The sequence below is a fragment of the Garra rufa genome, chromosome 3, assembly GCF_049309525.1.
Source record: "Garra rufa chromosome 3, GarRuf1.0, whole genome shotgun sequence".
NCBI lineage: Eukaryota > Metazoa > Chordata > Actinopteri > Cypriniformes > Cyprinidae > Garra > Garra rufa.
This window is the reverse complement of record NC_133363.1, coordinates 40,723,197-40,743,596: the sequence shown is the minus strand read 5'-3', so window position 1 is coordinate 40,743,596 and position 20,400 is coordinate 40,723,197. Positions and strand designations below refer to the sequence as shown.

General features: G+C 37.6%; 1 protein-coding gene across 1 annotated transcript in view; it reads left to right on the top strand.

The window, feature by feature from the left end:
* glceb (glucuronic acid epimerase b) overlaps nucleotides 1-20,400 on the top strand; it is a 69,361-nt gene that overhangs the window by 38,681 nt on the left and 10,280 nt on the right. Inside the window, exon 3 of the mRNA XM_073836152.1 lies at nucleotides 12,365-12,870. Within this exon, the coding sequence (XP_073692253.1) occupies nucleotides 12,375-12,870 (496 nt within the window). The 5' untranslated portion in view covers nucleotides 12,365-12,374. The remainder of the gene's footprint in view (nucleotides 1-12,364; nucleotides 12,871-20,400) is intronic.

Genomic DNA, 20,400 nt, shown 5'->3' with positions numbered 1-20,400 from the left:
TCAAGCCTATATCCAGTCCTCTTTCCCATTGGTAGTTGCTACATCGTGTTGTATCGCATCTGCTAAGAGTGGCTGCAGTATGTTTGCTAGTGCTGTTTATGTGTGTGTAGGGGTGGGGGTGGGGGGGTCATAATGGCCCTGTCAGATGGTTTGCTTCTCCTGTCTTCATTTTACGAGAAGTGTTTAATCCCCCCGTTGGCCGTAAGATCGTAAGCTTTTTGGTAATATAACAGCTCTAATCCCCTGACTGCTGATGAATTGGATGAGGGGCATTACCTTCAAAGCAATTTTTCTGTTCACCCGCTGCAAGAAGAGATATGCCTATAAACACTGGTTTATCACTAGTTGAACTAGTTGAAATAGACCAGTGACCAGTAAATTTGAGTTCGGTTTTGTTTTATTTACTTTAGTTATACAGATTTTTTAATCATAATATGCTGTAATGCAAGAATATGTAAAATATGCAATAGAAAATGCATTTCATTCAATTAAACTATCTGCAATCATCTTCAACTATATATATAGGGCCCTATGAAATCCGTTTTATCCCCCAAGTTCAGTTTTTTTTTTCATTACAATTTTTCTAGACTGTGTTTTTATGGTTAAATAAAAAATATTAATCAAAAAGAATGTGTAATTAATATAAATAATGAAACGTACACAATTTACCAGAAATGTATTCAAAGTTTAACAAATATATACATATACAGTGCCGTTCAAAAGTTTGGGATCAGTAAGATTTTTATTGTTTAAGAAGTTTCTTATGCTTATCAAGGCTGCATTTATTTGATAAAATACACAAAAAGGGGAAATATTATTGCAATTTTAAATAACAGTTTTCAGCATCATTACTATAGTCTTAAGTGTCACATGATCCTTCAGAAATCATTCTAATATGCTGATTTATAATCAGTGTTCGAAACTTGTGCTGCTTAATTTTTTGTGTGGACCTTTCAGGATTCTTTGATAAATAAATAAAAAGTTAAAAATAAGTGTTTATTCAAAATATAATTTTTATGTTACAATATACACTACTATTCAAAAGTTTAGGGTCAGTATTTTTTTTCGTTTTTTTTTATAAATTAATACTTTTATTCAGCAAGGATGTGTTAAATGGATAAAAAGTGATAGACTTATACTGTTAGAAAATATTTATTTTGAATAAATGCTGTTCTTTTGAACTTTTTATTGATCAAGGAATAAAAAAAGTATCACAGGTTCCAAAAAAATATTAAGCAGCACAAGTTTCAACACTGATAATAAGTCAGCATATTATTAGAATGGTTTCTGAAGGATCATGTGACATTGAAGACCAAGTAATGGCTGATGAAAATTCAGTGCTGCGTCACAAAAATAAATTATAATTTAAAGTATATTTAAAATAAAAATAATGTCAGAAATTGCAATAATATTTTACACTATTACTGTTTTTTTCTGTATTTCTGATCAAATAAATACAGCCTTGATGAGCATAAGACACTCCATTTTTAAAATGATCCCAAACTTTTGAACAGCAGTGTATATTTTTAAGGCCCTATATGAAATATGTTTTATTGGAATGTGTGTAGTAAATGAAACCGCATGTCTGAGCCTTCAGAATTCATATTTAAATAGTATTTATGTGGCTTAATATTCACAAACACTAGTCTATATCGTCTTTTGATGTAAGTGTACTGACCTACTTTTGATTTATTCATTCAAAATTTGCCAAATTCTGTGACATTCCGCTTTATACAGTAAATTACGTGACTAGATTTTCATTTGCGTTTTCCATATCACGGAAATCATAGGGCCCTATATAGTTAACTAAGAGTAAACAGCTTTCTTAATGAAATCTCTTTTATCGGTCAGGTATCTTCATGGATTGTACACCACTCTATCCAGCTGTCTTTAGTGCTACTTCTGAATATGCTGTGGTTAATTGCATTCATGTAGAAGCCAAAGTTGTTTTTCCTAAGGCCTTCATGGTGCTGTTGATGGAACAGGTGTGTTGATTAGATCATGAATCACAGCCAGAAGCAGATCTTTGCAACATCTGCTCTTTGATCATCTTGCTTTTCCAGCTATAAACTGGATTTGCATCTTAGCAGGAGAGTAAATAGCACTGTACCTCAGTCTGATATCAGATCAAACCTGCAAAGTGGTTCAGTTCTAGTGTGTCTGGTTGGCTGGGCTTGAGCCTTACTCTCCTGATGTTAAACCAAAATGAAGGCTAATTTTGAGTCTTGACCACAGTTACTGTGCGTGTGTGTTTTCGTTCATGTGTGTGCGTCCTCTATAACTGCCGTTTTGTTGATACGGGAGTTCTCCTCTACTTCCTTTCTAATGAGAATTAGACTAAATTACACCCAGTGCATTATTATTAGCCTGTCAACTGTGCTTATTATGGGCTGCATCTGTTACACAGGGGGGAATCCCTGTGATGTCCCTCTGGCAATATCTTTTTCTCTAATGAGCCTAATAATGTAGCTGTTTCACACTGGAACAGAGGGGATTGGTGTGTTTTTGTTTCATTGGTTTACTTCTTTCATTTATCTGCACCCATCCTTTAGCTTCCAGGTCTGGCATCAGTAATAAGCTCCCTTTTGAAGCTGCTGATTGCCCTTGATTCATCCCCAGGCTGATCAGCAGTTCAGAGGAGTGGAAATGTCCAGAGTTTAGTTCGATCTGACACACCTGAGCTCAAACACATGACTCACTTCTCAGTGCTGCCCAGAGGGCAACACATCTCCTTGGCATTGGACGTGTACTATTTCTGCTGTTCTTGGCAGGTCAGACTATGTCCTGACTAGAAGTAGGGCCCATTAAATCTGTTTTATTTTTTTTCCTAAATTCAGTTTTATTTTTTCTGAATTTTCTTTTCTGTTTTAACTGGATTAATTTAACAAAAATTTTAATTTTAAGGCTCAATGAAGTACATTTAAGTTTTTTTTTCTCAAATTATTTTTTTATTGCTACCAAATTCTGTTTTCCATTAATTTTCTGCTTTCCATTTTAATGGTTTAATTGAATTAATAATCAAAAGCATCTCTAATTAATTGATTTTATAATAAAAAAAAAATAATAATAATAAATACAAAAAAAAAAGATAACATTTTCTGCTAACCAAGGCCCTGTGAAAGGGGAAAAATGACTATTTGGTCTTTAATGGGACAGTGATGTTTATTCCAGCTTTAGTTGAGCATCGTCTAACTTTTTTCTGGTTCTTAGTCATGATTGAACAACAAACTTCTGTCGGCCATTGAACGCTCAGCACTAGTTGGGTCGCTTGTGTTCTGATCACAAATTTAGCCAGTGATTTCTGTTATGCTTACAATTTTGTGCAGCTGTTTGCATGCAGTTGGCAAATAGCCGTCTACGGTTCCAGCCAACCAATGAGTGATAAGACTTCAGCATGGGCGTAACTGCCCTTTTAAGTCTTGTTCTTCTTTTCCAGAAGCCATGCTATATATGATCAAAATCTTACTTTAAGAGACTCCTGTTTCCTTCCTGTGTTTGGCTTGAGATGTACGAGCCAGCGCAAAGGCTCATATTTGAGGTATTCTGTGATTAATATGTTGTGTAATAGAGCAGGAAATCCTATTCCCTGTGGCATTTTAAAATGTGGTGGGATACCATTTAACCCTTATTAGGTTTCCTTAAATAGGTCTCAGATTCTCGATCTGTTTCCTTCACTGCCAAACCCTTGTCACAAAACCTTTTTAGATTTGACATGTTTCCTAGTGAATTAACAACATGAGCTCATTGGAAATATGTGGCTTTGTATAGGGTTGGGCGATGTCGACCAATTTGGCATCGTACGATGTCTAATGTGAAACATCGCGATGGACGATGGCATCGTCGTCGGGGGGCGGGGGTGAGGGATGGTTGTTGTTAAATAATTAATTCTTCATAAATTAATTAATTGTAGCCTACTGTTTCCACCAGTGCTTAATTTGAGCCGGTTCCTGCTGGATCCTGTTCCGGAAAATGTCAGATTTTGGATTTTTGCGTTGTATTTGTTTTTAAAGATCCGGCATTAACAAGTGCATTAGATCGTGACAGTGCGTGCGTGCGTGCATACGAGACAGAGCAAGCGCGGGTTTATGTAGATGTATTTGGAGGATGTGTGTTGGTCCTTAAAAAAGCTGATTGGTCGAAAATATGTTACGTTTGAAATCGCTCTCTTTGATTGCTTACTGCTTAACCCACTCTCTCCAAACGCATTTAATAAGCAGCGGAATGTTTAGACAGAAAGTGTAATATCAGAAATAATACCAAATCAAGCGAAATATCATTATGTATTAACATTATAAACACTATAAACATAGCTATAAGTTAGTTACCCTGACTCCAAAACGAATAATTTAAATGGTATTCAGAACAGAACAGGAATGAAACAAAATATATAAAGTTAAGAAACCAAAACAAAGCGAAACTAAAAATAGCAGGCGTTGGGCTCACGTACCTCTGTAATTCGGCACAAATCCAAGTGTTTCCATATTCCCAATGTATTTGAATGATAAACCGTTATTTATAATGTATACTAGGCTTTGTATTGTATGTTCGTATTTCGATGGAAAAAAATATATTCTCTTGTTTTTTTTGTTCCAAGCTCTGTTCTTTATGGTAAAACCATGAAAAATGCATATTTGGTGTAGTTTATTTAATCTAATTTAATTAAAATTATTTAGATTTTTTTTTTCTGCTGTTTTTGTATGCCTAATTTATTAATGTAAACGAACTAGTTTGTGTAATTCGTTTAGAGTTCACTGTAATTTGTATTGTGAAACAACTTCCTTGTTATTATTTTCTCATAATAATAATAATAAAATAAGTAAAGATGCGGAAATTGAAAGCATGCATTTCATTTGGCTATATAGTGTGTGTTTTTCGTGGCGGGGGCGGGGCGGAGGATCGCGATGCCGGCTCAACATCGTGATGTCTATCGGCCATCGGCGATGGACGATGGCATCGTCTATCGACCCAACCCTGCTGTATACAGTTTTGCAAAATGTACCTATAAGTACGAATCACTGCAGTTTCCATTTGAAATGAACACTAGAGGCAGTAAAACTCTGACAACTTTTATTCCTTTTCAGACAAAGTATGATTTATACACAGAGTTTTGATTAATAAAGACTAATTTTCACACAGTTACTTCCAGAATATTATATTATGGCTTCAAAACAATCCTGTGCAATTTGAAAACTGATAGTTTTGAACGTTCTAGTCACATACAGCTTCAAATGCATGAGTTTTCGAATTTAGTAGGTTTGCTCGGTGTCTCAGGGGATACAGTGTTGCACTTGAAGAGCTCTGGTAAGAATCTGTAAAACTATAATGCGACAAAACAGCTCAAATCTGCTTAAGGATGTTAAAATAGTTAAAAATGTTACAAATTTTAAATCACTTTTGCATTTGTTAACACTATTGGATAGGTTTAGGGTAGGGTTGGGATTGGTTTAGGGGATATTCCCAAAACGATATATCATTAACGACACTTCCCGGATTTGAATTCTGAACAGCCGCAATACATACCACAAGCAGCGTAATAAAATGCAGCAATATGTGCCTGTACCAACGTAATAAAATCGTGCCACGGTCATGTATCGAACGTGTGTTTTTGCCTCACTCTCTGAACATTTCACTAATAGATGTTTTTCCTGAACACGGAAGTAAGTCTGACTCTTAACTGAAAGAATGCTTTGCATTTCCGGTCTGCATTGTTTCTAGTCAAATTAGGGTGTATTCCCGAGCTAATAAACTAATGTTAAACCTATTAAAATGTTTTTAAAAAGCACATGGCTCCACAATGACCGTCATTTGTCAGTGCCTCACTTTAATGAGTGTGTAGATGACACGAAGCAACGGACGTTAGCTACATTAAAAACAGATAGACGCTATTTGAATGGGTTCCTATGGAAACCGGAACAGAAAAGCATTCAATCTGACGTTAGAATTCGTAATGGCGGCGCTCATCGTTTACTCAGGAAAAAGGTCTATAAGATGTATAAAATGAAATGTATATAGTGGCATATTTCCAACGAGCCTGGGTTGTGAATTAAACATGCACATTAGTAAATAACCTTTGGTTTGATTTGTCACTTTGTTTGGCATTCTAAAAGTTTCTTATTTCTAAATCCAATATTTAATTTTCTTTTATTTTCTTTAGTAGAATTGATTGTGATTACCATAACTTGGAAATTATAAGGTGTGCCGTTAAAAAAATAATAATAATAAAAAATCATCAATGGGGCTCCATCTCCTCTCTGCATTGTCTGGTGTTGCATGAAGAGCCCGTGGCAGGCCTGAGTGGGGAGGACAGGCGTGCAGTCTCGGGAGCAGGTCTGTGTGGGTTGTGGTGACAAATGAGCTGAAAGCTTGGTATTCATTGCACCCAGCTCTCCTGTGCCAGCCCTGTCCTCCCTTCACTGACAACCTTTCATGTGTCAACAATTCCTCCCACCGTTCCCTAAGCTCAAGGTGCCAGCAGAGGACAGCAGCCCGGGAAGGTGCGGCCTAGGGCTGGGCGATAAGACTGTGTATATTGTGCCATGTAGACGTATCAACCAGTAGAGATTCACACTTTCTTTTACACCCTGTTAGATGTATTGTCAGTGGGCTGGACTGCTTGATGTTGTTTACACATGATGCTGAAACAAAGCAATGCAAAAATACAGAGTGAAACATCTGCCAAAGAGGTCAAGACAAGGAAGAGTTTTTTATACTAATACCCCCAAAAACACACACACACTAGCTGTGTTTACAGGCACCAAAATAATGTTTATACGACAGCTTGATGGTTCATTCAGATAGAAAAGCCTTCATGTAAACACAGCGATTGATCCAAATGGGCTCGAACTGAATGGATTTTCAGTTGGATTGAAAGAGGTGGTGTAGATCAGTATTAATCCAGCCAAAAACAAAAAGTAAGCATGTGAATGTCTGAATCTGACTATTTTTTTAATCAGATTCGGGTATCTTGTTCACATGTGCACAGCCATGATGCATATGTTTACATGTGTTTTACATCATACAAATGTGCATATGTCTTATTTCATGAACTGGTCAGTGGATGATATTGAATATTTACTAAATATTTGCTAAAACTACTTGTGGTAGCTCCGGTGACATTATTACTGTGGCTTTCTCCCGTCGATTGATCTAATAAGCAATACAATGATCTGTCATGACACATTAAAGAGCCACAAAACTATTTATTGTTTAAATTTATTAAAAACTAAATGACATTCTGATGCTGAGACCTTGTCTTCTACCAGAAGTAACCTGCTCTGTCTTGTTGACGTGTTATCAGTTTCCTCTTTGCTCTGTGATAGTGTGAGAGCAGCATTGTTTGTCGAACATAGCAACAGTAACTAATGGGGGCAAATTTTTGCGAAGAGTCAGCTATGTTGATTAATTCTGATATTTAAGTATATAGATACTAGGGTTGTGCCGATAGACGATAGTATCGTGTATCGACGATAGTCAAATATATCGCCTGTTGCTGATGCCTTTGACGATAGTAAGACGATTATTATTATTATTATTATGCGTCAAAAAGGCACCTAACTTTAGCGATGCAGCGCGGAGAGTCGGTTCTAGGATGCCTCAGAAACTTGCCGCGGTATAAACGTGCAGTGAAAATGGGTAAGAGATTTATTCATCATACAGTGTACATAGATTAAGTGTAGACAGTCATTAGGATAACAGAGGTAGTAAAATGTGGTTTAGGCTGAATTAAATACGATATATGAGAATCCGTCTGTATATAGTAAACATAAACATTCACCTCAGTAACATCTGTATGCGTTAACTAGAATTATGATGCGATAAAATGGCGCTAAACATATGCACGTGAATTACACGGGCACCGTTTCTCCACAATCAATATGAACTGAACTATAACATGAACTGATGACAAAGATCAGAGATACAGCGGTAACATTATTACAATATGACGGGTATAGAAAGATACATTCATTTGCATTCAGGCACGCACATTTACCGCTCCCTGAAGACAGCAGAGAATGAAACCGAAAGTAAACTTAAACCTATCCGACAGAACTACCGTCAGCGCTCTGTACACGCACAACTTATTCACATGCACTACTTACAAAACGAATAAGGAATTTATTACATATTGACATATTTACATATCATTAAATAAATTAGCACGATAGTATTGTGTATCGGCGATCTCACAGGCTGACGATAGGACGATATGAAAATTTTGCATATTGCCCAACACTAATAGATACTGTATATAAGTGACACAAGATTACAGTTATACAGCTGAGTTTGGATTGACCAGGGCAGCTGTGGGTGTTGATGTCCTGATCCAGGTAGCAGGAAACGACTAAAGATGTGGTGAATCGATAGCGGCCTGCATAAGATGAAAGAGCCGCTCATGAATCAACGTGATGAGGATGCAGAGGGGGCGTGGTCAGCGTCAGGTCGTCTCGGCGACGGAGACAGCGTTAAGCGCATTCTGATGGGGAATGCGCTACTGAGATGGATGTGCTTGTTTTGAATTCAGTTTTGGAGAGCACTGCGTTTAATAAGTCAGCTGAACCCTGCTTTCCTCATAGGAGCCGGTCGGCCACAGCTGTAGCTGTGGGGACGGCGCATTGTTAAACCGCATTCATCCCTGACTCCTATTACCAGCCGTAAGCCTCTCTATGAAGCCATTTTCTTAAATCTAGCATGGTATGATGCTCCCTAGGACGTGGCGTACTCTTCCTTTAAGTCCGCTGTGCCACTTGTTCATAGAAGGGATTACATCTGTGTTCCTCCTGTTTTTAGTTTGATCTCTGGATTATACAGAGCTCAGCCATATCTCCTGCATATTAGTGGATTTGAATGCAAATTATCCCTGTACACAGATGCACCCTGCACTGCGGTGGGCCGCCGGATCCAGATGCTCCATCAGTGAGGCTTGATCAGGTGCTCTGTGTTAGGATTCAGACAGCACTTTCCGAGCATGTCCCTGAATCTCAGAGTAACGGTGTCTGAACTCTGCCTGCGAAAGCCACAAAGATCAAATTATTTATAGCCTCGGCAAATGAGATGAGCTGCTTATCTTTCACGGTGCAGTTAGACGCTGCTACGCTCTGAATAGAGGATGCCGAGTCGACGTGGGGAAGACGAAGTAACGGCGGGAGTCGGAGAGATTAGAAAGAGATGGAGCGCAGGTCTGTGAAACAAGTGCAAAGTCTGCATAGAGGATTAAACAGGAAGATTGGAAGAAAGAATGATTCGCTTGCCCTGATCTTCCATCGCAGTGAATATTTCGGGAAAGTGCATGAAATCAGGTTTCCACCTAATACATATGTAGGGCAGGTTAAGGCATGTACGTACTGCTACCATTCATCATGCCTGTGTCCTTTTTGCGAGGTTCGTTAAATATGGAGTGTTTGGCACTATGCGGCACTTCGTTTGGGTTGATGGATTGATGCGTTTTCTTTCTCCGTTGACCTTAGACTTGGCTTTACATTCACAGTGGTGTGGACTGCTAATGATGGCATTGGCGTGTTGTCCATGCCAAAGCCAGCACAGTAATTAGCTGTAGTAAGAGGCAGTGCTGTTCTGCTTATTGATTTTTATTCTTTGTGAGGAAGATAACATGCCAAAGAGAGAAGAGAAGATGTGAGTGAGAGACTGCTTATTTGCGGTATGAGCTACGTTTACAGTTAATGCGATTCTCTCCTTAGTACAGAAACCGCAGCAGCAGAATATGATTTGTGAAAGAGGAAAGATCTGTAGAGAATATTGAATTCTTTATTTTCTCTTCTGCTTATGACTATTGTAAGAATAGTAGTCATTGCGTAAACTACCAGTCGGGTTTGCATCCACATGTTTTTATGCAAGTTTTGAGCTATTGCGTCAGAAATGATGAATGGAAAAACCAAAATGAGACTGAAGTTTCCGAAGTGTACAAAAAACTTCTATGCTTTTTTTTGGTGGATACAATTTTTTAAGTAAGAACACACGCACATAAACTAGAGTGGAAACACATTTACCGAATAAAGACCTAGATGGGCATTTTAAAAAAATTATGTGACTGCATAATTCATTTCAAGAAGATCAATATTATTTGACTAGTATTAATGTTTAACATCTTAAAAGTTTTTTATGATGTAATGATAATTCTTCAGTGGAAATGTTGAGTCCCACCCAAATTGTTATTGTTAACTAAAACTATTATAGTTTTTTGTTGCATGTTTTTGGTGAAATGCTGTTTCATACCTTTAATGGTAAATATATAGTTGAAAAGATTAATAAATAACTAAAACTAAAATGATTATAGTTATTGTCATTGTGTAATAAAATAAAATAAAAGCTAAAATCTAAAATAGAATATAGTAAAATATAATATAATATAATATAATAAAACTTAAAATAAAACTAACATTTGAATAAAAAAAACTTAAAATGACAAAATTTAGAATTAAAACATAAATTTCAACAAAAATGAAGGTAAATAAAATTATAAAAGCGCAACTGAATGACTAAACCCTGAAGTAAAATTAACATGAAAACTACAAATATATAAAAAAAGAAAGCCAATTCAAAATATTCATAAATTATATAATAGTATAAATAGCATGCAGAAGTTTCTGTTTTAGTAAATCCAGAAACAGGCTCCATTGTGCATGTTTTTTGGTCAAATGCTACATTTTGTACCTATTTTATAATGATAAATATGTAGTTAAAAACAAAAGCTAAAATAAAATCTAAAATAAAATCTAAAATGGAATATAACAAAATAAAATATAAAATTAAACTAACATTTGAATTAAATGTAAATTACAAAATTCAAAATTTGAATATGAATTTGAAGAAAAAATTGGAAAAATGTACTAATTACTAAATTACTAAATATTAATATATTGTAGTAACCTGAATTTTCTGTACAGCTGCTTTGCAACGATTTGTATCGTGAATTGATTTGAATGAATTGAATTGAAAAATTTTGCCTTGGCTCCATTGTGCATGGTTTTTGGTCAAATGCTACATTTTATTAGCCTAGAATCTAGACGCGCCCCTAGCGGCAGCAAATTACATTTGCTTCCAAGGGCAGTCTAGTTACTCTCCGTTCACTTGAGATTTCTAAAAATCCAAAATCGACCGGGCCAATCACGAGTCGGTGGGCGGGTTTAACATGATGACGACTGACGTGCGACCATAAGTTCTGTCAGACATTCTCTGGTTCTGTGAATTATGCGTGAGAAATAGAGCGATGGCTCTATTGAGGATGAATGGATGAATAATACGTTGTTTATATTTATTGAGTTTAAACGTGAAAATGTCTAGTATTATTGTATTAGTGTACTGTGATTAAAGAGGATCACAATGCTGAAAAAGCATGTTTGGATTTTAAATCAAAATAACGGATAAATGTTGTGTTTGTGGTAAAGAGCCGCGGATCAGTTACGGACGCTGTGTGAAAGCAAAACGAGTCCGTGCTGCTTTTGCACCGCATACATAACGCGCACGGACTGCAGACGCACTGTAGACGGAGTATGTGTGAAACAGGCGTCAGACATTCTTTGGTTCCGTGAATTACGCGTGAGAGATAGAGCGATGGCTGCCGCTAGCGAACAACTTTCTTTCGAATCGACTTTGGCCGCCACTCTAAAAGACTTGAAGTTAAGCTTTTCCACAACACACATGCAAGGAACTCGCTTTTCCGTCGCTCTGACTACGTAGTACGTCACCTTCTTCGTTGCTCTGATTGGTTGTAGCGCTATCCTATTGCGTGGAGAGGGAGTTTGAAAGACAACCGTTTATCCCACCCCTCTGGTTGAGCTCTGTCTATGGAGAGTGCCCAGACCCTACATTTATGTGGGTCTGGCTTGTCAGGCTAACATTTTATACCTTTAATGATAAAAATGTAGTTGAACAAAATAAATAAATAAATAAAACTAAAACTAATTGAATAAAGTTAAATAAAAGTAAATCCAGTAAATTCAGAAACAGGTTCATTGTGCATGTTTTTGGTGAAATGCTCATTTTATGCCTTTAACGATAAATATGCAGTTGAACAAAAAAATGCTTTTCCTCTGCTGTTATGAATTTTAGAAGCAATATGCAAAACAGTGTACGCAGTCGCCCAGACAGATATTGAATTTCTCTAATGCTGTGTTTGATTATTCATGCAGAGGGAAAAATATTGATTAGACCTTTTAAACTCTGATTAATTCCATGTAGGTATGCATAAAATTTCCTCTGACGGGATTACTGATTACTCCACAGCTTTAATCTAAAATGTCACTGGTGTAGTGTGGGAAGTGCAAGTATGTGATTGCATGTTTGCCTGTTATTTCAAATCAGTTTTATAGAATGTGTTTTAATGTATGATTGTGTGTTTCTCTTATAGGTAAGCAGTGATGATGCGTTGTCTGGCAGCCCGCGTTCACTACAAGACCCTGATAGTGATCTGCGCTCTCCTCTCTCTGCTCACGGTCGTTCTGTGGAACAAGTGTACGAGCGAGAAAGCGCTACGCTTCCTGCCGCGGCACCCCCAGCCCCCTCCCAGCCCGAAAATAGACAGCCATCCGCAGCAGCCCCAGCCCCCAGAACCTCCACCTGTGGTCGGCGGAGTACGCTACGAAGAGATCGACTGCCTGATCAATGACGATGCCACCATTAAGGGCCGGCGGGAAGGCAGTGAGGTATACCTGCCCTTCAGTTGGATGGAGAAGTACTTTGAGGTGTACGGCAAGGTGGTACAGTACGATGGCTACGATCGATTCGAGTTTTCGCACAGTTACTCCAAAGTATACGCCCAGAGAGAGCCATACCACCCCAATGGCGTCTTCATGTCCTTTGAGGGGTATAACGTGGAGGTGCGTGACAGAGTCAAATGCATCAGTGGAGTGGAAGGTGAGTTATGTGGTAATGGCTACACCTCTTGACTTCTTATCGAGCTTCTCTGATAATGGTTGCAAAGTAATGCTATGCTGCGGTGTCTGAACACATGTAATCAGTTGAGATGGATGGCAGTTTACACCTGGTATTACAGTGGTGGCCAAAATTATTAGAACACTAGTGTTTTTACCAGCTAAAAATGATTTTAAGAGTTATTTCTATCTTTTGCTGTAGTGTGTCAGTAGGAAATAGCAGTTTACATTTCCAAACATTCATTTTGCCATTAATTGTAATAACCGAGTGGGATTTTTTTTTTGAACAAGGAGTCTGACAACAGCCAGTGCTCCACACAGAGATCTGTTCTGAGACAAAGACTAAATCCAAACAAACTGAGACAGACTAAATCCAGAAGAACTGTGGCAATGTCTCAATATGCTTCAAGAGATCTAACTGCAAAGCTACCTGAAAACCTATACACAAGTGTAACTAGGGCAAAAGATGCTTTAAACGCAAAGGATGATCACACCAAATGTTGATTTAATTTAGTTAATAATGTTAATTGATAAAAAAAAAATCTATTTAATGACATTATTTTTGACAGCATCCTCATTTTACAGCATTTTTACACAAGTGCCTTAACCTTTTTAACAGTACTGTGGCTTTGCAGCTAGGTTTATTGAATCATCTTGGAGAGTTCTTTGGCTGAAATAGTTTTGGATCATGTATTTATTTGACATTTAATGATGCATTTTGACTGTTTCAGCAACTCTTTCATGCACACAATGTGGATAAACAGCAAGTAAACATGTCAACAGTGTTCATGCACTTCACCATGACCAAAAATGATGCTTGAGTTGCAATATATAACCCTATTTTGGCTAAAATATTTGTTATCAAAGATTTCACCGTGACTGGTTGAATTTAATACCAGGTATTCAGTGGGTTAAGTTGCCTTAGGTTGTTTGGACTGTATTTTCAGTCCGCACTGTCATCATTATAGTTGAGGTCAAAAGTTTACACCCCCCTTCCAGAATCTGTCAAATGGTAATTATTTGACCAAAATAGGAGGGATCATACAAAAAGCATGTTATTGTTTATTTATTACTGACCTGAATAAGATATTTCACATAAAAGATGTTTATAAGATGTCATAAAAGAGAAAATAATAATTGAATTTATAAAAATTACCCTGTTCAAAAGTTACCATCCCTTTGATTCTTAATACTGTGTTCTTACCTGAATAATCCACAGCTGTTTTTTTGTTTTGTTGTAGTTGTTCATGAGTCCCTTGTTTGTCCTGAATGGTTAAACTGCCTGCTGTTCTTCAGAAAAGTCCTTCAGGTCCAACAAATTCTTAGGTTTTCCAGCATTTGTGTATTTGAACCCTTTCCAACAATGACTGTATTATATTGAGATCCATCTTTTTCTTTTTTTTTTTTTAAAGATTTATTTTTGGCGTTTTTGCCTTTATTTTGATAGGACAGATCAGAATTGACAGGAAGCGAAGTGGGAGAGAGAGATGGGGGTCGGGAAAGGTCCTCGAGACGGATTCGAACACGGGACGGCCGGCGCTGTATGTCGGCGCGCTGCCCACAAGGCTATCGGCGCCGACGAGATCCATCTTTTTACACTGATGGCAACTGAGGGACACATATACAACTATTACAGAAGGTTTAAATGCTCACTGATGCTCCAGAAGGAAAAAACATGCATTAAGAGCCTGGAGTGTAAGCTGTTGTACAATGGAGATGTGTACATTTTTTTTATTTGGCCTCAATATCATATTTTTTTATTTTTTATACTGCCCTTCAGAGGCTACAGAAGATACTTACATGTTTTCCAGAAGACAAAATAAGATAGATTTACCCTGATCTTTAAACTCAAACTGTTTTCACCCCCCTTAATGCATCATGTTTCCCTCTGGAGCATCAGTGAACATTTGAACCTTCTCTAATAGTTGCATATGAGTCCCTTAGTTGTCCTCAGTGTGAAATATGGATCTCAAAATCATACAGTCATTGTTGGAAAGGGTTCAAATACACAAAAATGCTGAAAAACCAAAGAATTTGTGCGACCTGAAGGATTTTTCTGAAAAACAGCAGGCAGTTTAGCTGTTCAGGACAAACAAGGGACACTATCACTAAACAACAACAACAAAAAAAAACACAGCTGTGGATCATTCAGATAACAACATAGTATTAAGAATCAAGGGGATATAAACTTTTGAACGGGGTCATTATGTGAACTATGAACTAACATTTAGCAGGTTCTGAAAGGGGGATGTAAACTTTTGACCTCAACTGTATGTATTCAGCTACCAATAACAGTATAGTCTTCTCTGCTCTGGTGGCCATTTTACCTTATTCTGCTGGTTTTTCCTTTTTAATTAGAGCAGAAATGTGGGAAAAATCAGCAGATTCTGCCTGAGCCTTCTCATAACTGGCTTTCCTAATGTGTCTCACACAGTTACTTTCTCCCTCATCATCAAGATTCACCTAAATACATGTCACATTAAAGCAGCACTTAATTGTGGCACACTGGGAGAAGTGAGAGGCAAAGCGACCTGCCTCATTTCTAACACAACTTGTTAGTGGCCATTAATAGTCATTTAGTGCAGTCCAAGAGGAATTTCCTGGAAGCAGGGCTCGAATGATCTACGTCTGGTTCTTAGTGAGTAATGCACCCTCAATGGACTATACATTAAGCAAATGAAAGTGGGATTGATTCAGCCAAGAACTGAATCACAAGAGCTGATTTGATGACCTTAAACGTAATGGAGAATAATTTTGCACTCAGACTCCCATGTGTCTTTTGGTGAATGTCAATGAGGAAAAAGCAAAACCAAATTAAAGCAGAATTATTTCCTTTTTTGTTAAGGAACCTAAAAAGACAAGCATTTCCAGATGAACCGAGAGATGACACTCCTTGACAGGAAAAAGCTGATTATCGTGGGCTCTGGTTTGTCCTTCAGAGAAGCTTTACTGTCCAGAAAGTGCATTTTTCTCTCTACTCTGTCAGTGATCCATCACTGTTTCACTGCTCTGACAGATTACTTTCAACCATTTCCTGCTGGCTTACCTCTCTGTCTCTTTGCACGGACTGTCCTTCAGCAGATGGGGTTAAGTGCCCTGTTCGAGGCATCACAGTGATAGAGCAGAACTCTGATCCCAGTCTCACTCCAGTTCTTGGAGCACCTCTACTGGAATTAAATCTGCAGCCTTTGGCTTTGTGTTAAAGGAGAAGTTCACTCCAAAATGAAAATATCCTGATGATTTACTCACCCCATGTCATCCAAGATGTTTATGTCTTTCTTTTTTACAGCCACAAAGAAATTAAGGTTTTTGAGAAAAAAAAATCTCCATATAGTGGGCTTCAATATTTGTCAAAGGGTTTAAAGGAGAAGTTCACTTCCAGAACAAAAATTTACAGATAATGCACTCACCCCCTTGTCATCCAAGATGTTCATGTTTTTCTTTCTTTAGTTTTTTTTTTAAGGAAAACATTTCAGGATATAGTTTCTCTAAATAGTAAACTTCCATGGTGCCCCAAGTTTGAACTGACAAAATGCAGTTTAAATGCGGCTTCAAACGATCCCAAATGTGGTTGTAAAAGATCCCAGCCAAGGAAGAAGAGTTATTTTTTTTAATTACAATTTATATACTCTTTAACCGCAAAAGCTTGTCTTGTCGTCTTGCTATGCCTGAACTCTGTTTTCCCCTATCAAGACAGTTAGGGTATGTCGAAAAACTTCAAAAATAATTAAATAATCATCCTACATCGGCTGCAGAAGTACCGACCCAGTGTTTGCAAAGTGAACATGCGAAGAAGATCAAACAGCCTTAACAAAAAAGGTAAAACAGCGATGTAGGGCGATTTTGAAGTTGAGGGAGAAAATGGGAGTTTTTCGACATACCGTAACTGTCCTGAACCAGAAAAAAAGCACAGTTTAGGCAGAGCAAGACAAGATGAGCGTTTGAGGTTAAAAAGTATAAAAATTGTAATTTAAAAAAAAATTAAAATAACCAATCGTTTCATTAGATAAGACCCTTCTTCCTTGACTGGGATCGTTTACAACCGCATTTTGGATCGTTTGAAGCCACATTTAAACTGCATTTTGGAAGTTCAAACTCGTGGGCATCATAGAAGTCCACTATATGTGACCCTGGACCACAAAACCAGTCTTAAGTCGCTGGGGTATATTTGTAGCAATAGCCAAAAATACATTGTATGAGTCAAAATTATTGATTTTTCTTTTATGTCAAAAATCATTAGGAAATTAAGTAAAGATCATGTTACAATCATGGTACAATGGTACAATTCCTACTGTAAACCTATCAAAATGTAATTTTTGATTAGTAATATGCATTGTTAAGAACTTAATTTGGACAACTTTAAAGGTGATTTTCTCAGTATTTTGATTTTTTTGCACCCGTAGATTCCAGATTTTCAAATAGATGTATCTCGGCCAAATATTGTCCTATCCTAACAAACTATACATCAATAGAAAGCTTATTTATTGAGCTTTCATATGCATGTATGATGTATATATCTCAGTTTTGTAAAATTTAGCCTTATGACTGGTTTTGTGGTCCAGGGTCACATATGGAGAAAAATCCTGATATATTTTCCTCAAAAAATCTAATTTCTTAATGACTGAAGAAAGAAAGACATGAACATCTTGGATGACAAGAGGTTGAGTACATTATCTGTATGTTTGTTCTGGAAGTGAACTACTCTTTTAAGGTCCAAATTTCCATCTCATTTTCTCCTCCAACTTCGAAATAGTCCGACATTGTTGTTTTACCTTTTTTTGTAAAGGGCGTTTGATATTCTTTGCATGTTCGTTTGGTAGACACTAGGTTGGTACTTCCGCCTATGTCATGCTTGACCTTTCCAACATGACTAATGAGTGAAGTCAAACTAGTGCAAGACAAGCATTTGTGGTTAAGTAGATACATTTGTATTTGCTAGATAAGACACTTATTCTTCGGCTGGGATCATGTAGAGCCCTTTAAAGCTGCATTGAAATTGTATTTGGACCTTCAACCTGTTGGCTGAAGTCCATTATATGGAGAAAAATCCTGGAATGTTTTCCTCAAAAACCTTAATTTCTTTTCGACTGAAGAAAGAAAGACATTAACGTCTAAATTATCAGGACATTTTCATTCTGGAAGTGAAATTCACCTTTAAGAGCCCAGAACTCTGACCATCAGGCTAACGCCACCAAATAAAAGCTATTAACACAAAGTTTGCGATGCTCTCTAAAGAGAATAGAGAGTCACTCAGTGGCATTCGCTCTTCTATATTCTTTAATAATGAGACTGGGTAATGAAGTAATCACTTCTTGAGGAAGTATTGAAAATGAGGTCAGCCTAATCAATACTGGAGTATAAAGAATGCCTTCCAAACCACAACATCATTACTATTCACTGAAGACAGCTCTCGCAGTGCTTCACAGGATACTAATGGCAAACAAAATGGAAGAATTTTCAAATAAAATGAATATGAATCTAATTCAAAGCAGACCGAATCTTTTTTTGTTTGTATGCGCGAGAGTACGTCAGCGTAACAAGTGACAAGCCTGTAAACAAACTTTATTTAAGAGTGTTCTACAATACTCTGTTTAAAATGCAGAAATTCAGCACATCCAGACATGCTGGTCTGAAAAGCTTTCACTTTTTGCAAAATCATTGATCAGCATTCAGGATTAAACCACTTTATACTCTCTTCTGGCGAAAACTTTCAAAACATGCAGACCTTCTTTCTTGGGCGCATTCAAAGAACCCTCTTTTTTCTAGCACCGCAAAGAGGCACATTCATACCATAATCCTTTGTGGCAGGTGGAAAAATTGGGCTGTCTGTGAGTTGAGATGAAATTCTCAATGTCTGTGGCAGCACAAAAGCAAAGAAGTTCCTATCAGTCCCTTACTTTTGTTTCCTTTCTAGCCTCTTCTCCTCCATAACCAAGAGCCAGTCCATTACTCTGAGTCTGTTTACATGGAGCCGCTCACTACAAAGAAGCTCTGTAGCAGTAATGACCGTGTAGGAATGAAGGAGCCTGTAGGGAATCATCTGAGGTTTGAAGCGTTGCCTCCTCCAGTATCCATGGAAAATTAAAGCAAGCGCTGCCTCAAAGCACAAGTGTAACATTTAAGAATAGGCTTGAGTCCAGTGTTCAAGGAATGTTACGGTGCTGGTGTGAAGGTCGTGCGACCTGCGGGTGTCCGTCATCGCGTGGGATCTCGCTGAGGTAATAACTTAGCATGTATTTTTAACTTTTTAACTAAAGCATCTTCGAAGATTTAATTCACTGTGGTAAGAAAGGTGTTGCACTCATATGCAAACACAAAACAAAGATTAATTAGAGCTTCTGTTCTCCTCGTTTTCATCCAGCGTCGGAGGCACAAAAACTGTGTTGAGCTCAGAGGTAATAACCCACATGAGCCTGCGGCAGTGTGTTAGAGCAGAGAGCCTATTATCAGAGACAGAGGACAGACTCATCAGTCTCTGCTGAAGGAGAGAGAGAGGGAGAGAGAATAAAAAGGAATGAAAAGGAGATGAGTACGGAGGGTGACAGTGAAAGAGAGCTCCTTTTTCCTCCTCCTTCAGTTTGAGGGATGGCGTCTCCTCCAGCAGAGGATCAGAGAGCTCTGAATAGTATCTAGGCCAGAGAGCGCCTCCACAGCGCCCATCTGCCTCCTGATACAGGTCCACTTGGAGCCGGCGTGTGTATGTGTGCGTCCTGGAAAGCGGGAGGCAATCTCATGTGTGTGTTTGTCATCTATATTGCCTTGTTATGTCTGTGTTTAACCCTGCATGTGGTTTTTTATGTGTATGTTTGTGAATAGATCCTTTCAAGCCTGCTATAAACCAGCAGCGCAGTCGCTGTGTTTTGCCTGTGGCTTGATTATTGTCATTCCAGGCTGTAGAATAGATGAGCTGTGGTTAAACAAAAAAAGGATAGGAAGAGGGTGAATGAAAACCTGGTGAACTGTAACTCCCAGCGTTTCTTTTAGTGCCGAAAGCACAACTTCATACTTGCGACCGAGGCTATTTGCTTAGGGGCTTCAGTGGATTTTTTTCTCCCAGTGTTTACTACGCTTTTGTATCGTTATCTCTGGCTAATTTAAGGTTTATGTGTTTTCACTTGTCGCTGTGTACTTTGGATTGTGTATCTGATCTTAATTTGTGTAAAAGTCATGAAACCAGAAACAAGATTATTCATAATGAATGAAGATGGCATCAGTGCAGAAACCACTGCGTCACATTAGCACACTTGAGTTGAAAACAACAAAGGCTCAACATTAAAAGCTAATACTGTTAAACGGATAAGATGAAAAAAACATCAATGTGTGAATTTATAAATTCTTCACATTTGAAGCCTAATATGGTCAAGGTAAACAATCTGTGAATGAACATTTGTAAGTGTTGAATGTTGTGAGTCTTTTTTAATGATTTCACCTATGTATTAAATATTTATGTTGATAGTGCTGTTCACTTTAAAAAAGCCTTTTTAGGTTGGCTTTAAGGGACTTTGATTCTATT